Genomic DNA, 1,826 nt, shown 5'->3' with positions numbered 1-1,826 from the left:
CTCCTCCTGCCCTCTTCGAAGAGGGGCAGAGGGGGCAAGAAGTGCCCTGAAATATGATAACTACTTTGACTACTCTAGTTAGGTAAAACCTATTAGAAAATACTAGAAAGATGATAACACCAGCAAAAAAAAGCAGAGAATGAAAAATTTGTCTGTGACAAGGTCGGCCACATAGGGAGAGCAGCAAAGATAATAAATGATAAACAAACAGTAGAGCTGATAATATTTATTCTGACAATTTATTACTTATATATAAGCAAAATCCCTTCGTCACACTTTACAAAAAATATGTTTGATCCGTTGTTAACTACTTCCCAGCTCTGAGATTTGAAGAAGTTTATCAACTCTGCATACAGTTCTTCTCCGAGCAATTCTTTGGGATCATTTGTTGTTTGCAAGAAGAACTGCAACATTGCTTTTCCAACAGGGTTGTTTTCTATAAACATTTGCGTTATTTCCAAATCTAATTTCCCGTCAAACATCTCATAATCCCATGAATATGTCTCGGCAATTTTACATAAATCAACATTTGTAGGTTGCTGGAAATGAGACAAATCTATTTTAAATTGAAATGCCTCAATCATATTTTTCCATATATCTCCTTGAGATCCAACAACACAAAGGAGCATCCCCTGTTTCTGCAAAAGCCTTTCATACGCTTTCTTCAGCACAACGTCTTGGTCCATATAATACAAGACATTGAAAAAGTGAATGAAGTCAAACTGTTCATCCGCTGTTTGTATGCCATCTATATATTCTTCGAACCTTTTATTGATCCACACAAATTCAATGTTTTTGAAATCTTCTGATCTTTTGCTGATTATGTCTTTGAATGTTTTCATTGCAATTCCATCAGGTTCAACCACAATCCATTGGATCTTTCGCTCACTCATAAAATCTTTGGCTCCACTAAATAATTCATCCAGAAGGCGTATATCAGCACTGCCCACGCCTGAACCCACAGCTAGGACACGCAAGTTGGAGCTGTTAGACTTTAGGCCCAATTTATCCACAAACCTTGGTACCAATATGTTGGCAATCCAATTTCTTTGTTGCTCAAAAAACCCGCGAGAATACACTTCAAACACTCTTTGGTAGGTGGTCCCATCATTGCATAAATGATTAGAAGCCATTTTACTAATTCCTAAAGAGATGCTTCGGAAGAAACTTGATAGAATTCGTATCACAGAATAGCCATTTCTTTTCTATGTGTTAGAAAGGCGGGTTCAGGTCTTCGGCGATTCAGGTCACGCGATCACGCGACTGCTGTTCTGGGCATGCGCATTAAACCCATTGGCAGTGATTCCCCTTTGCACTGGCGATCGCGCGATCGCTTTTGGGAGTTGAATAGATTTTAACTTTTCTGCGACCAGATTATCAAGAACCAATTAGATGCTTTGTTTTTTGTCTGGTTTACGTAAAATGCCTCTTGTCTTGTTTTCTTTGGCGCTTGTCCAAAAAGTCAACTCCACGCTCTGCTACGCTGAGAAGAAGACGATGGAAAAAATAAGGATCGATCCAGAAGCCATGTCGCTCTAAAGTCAATTTCAGCAAAGTCAATCCCTAAAGTACAGTCAAATTATCTTGCGTTTGAAAATGTCGAAAAGTTTCATCTATTTGACAAGCTGGTGATACTCTCCCTTTTCATATCTCTCTGCACATATTTTCCTTACCCAGCATCTCCTTTTCTTACGAGCCTGCAGTGCTCTTCTTTTTAATCATCACCTCAATAAAATGAGAATCAAAATTGGTGGCCTTGTAATCGCCATATTGTTTACGCGCCTAATTATTCTAGGGCACTGACAAGGATCTCGCGGCCAAATCTC

The 1,826-nt window shown here is 39.0% G+C and overlaps 1 protein-coding gene across 1 annotated transcript; it reads right to left on the bottom strand.

Annotated features, from left to right (window-relative positions):
- Positions 1 to 202: 202 nt before the first annotated feature.
- Positions 203 to 1,264, bottom strand: LOC135684686 (histamine N-methyltransferase-like). Its single transcript, XM_065200319.2, has one exon. The coding sequence runs from the start codon at positions 1,131 to 1,133 to the stop codon at positions 243 to 245; it is 891 nt and encodes a 296-aa protein (XP_065056391.1). The 5' UTR covers positions 1,134 to 1,264; the 3' UTR covers positions 203 to 242.
- Positions 1,265 to 1,826: the final 562 nt, after the last annotated feature.

This window comes from Rhopilema esculentum, chromosome 21 (genome assembly GCF_057945365.1).
Source record: "Rhopilema esculentum isolate cy_ngs chromosome 21, ASM5794536v1, whole genome shotgun sequence".
Classification (NCBI taxonomy): domain Eukaryota; kingdom Metazoa; phylum Cnidaria; class Scyphozoa; order Rhizostomeae; family Rhizostomatidae; genus Rhopilema; species Rhopilema esculentum.
Note: the sequence above shows the minus strand (reverse complement) of the source record. Positions and strands in the feature narration are given on the sequence as shown.

What these genes read in the sequence shown, in the direction of transcription:
- LOC135684686 (XM_065200319.2), bottom strand. Translation starts at nt 1,133, where the DNA reads ATGGCTTCTAATCATTTATGCAATGATGGGACCACCTACCAAAGAGTG.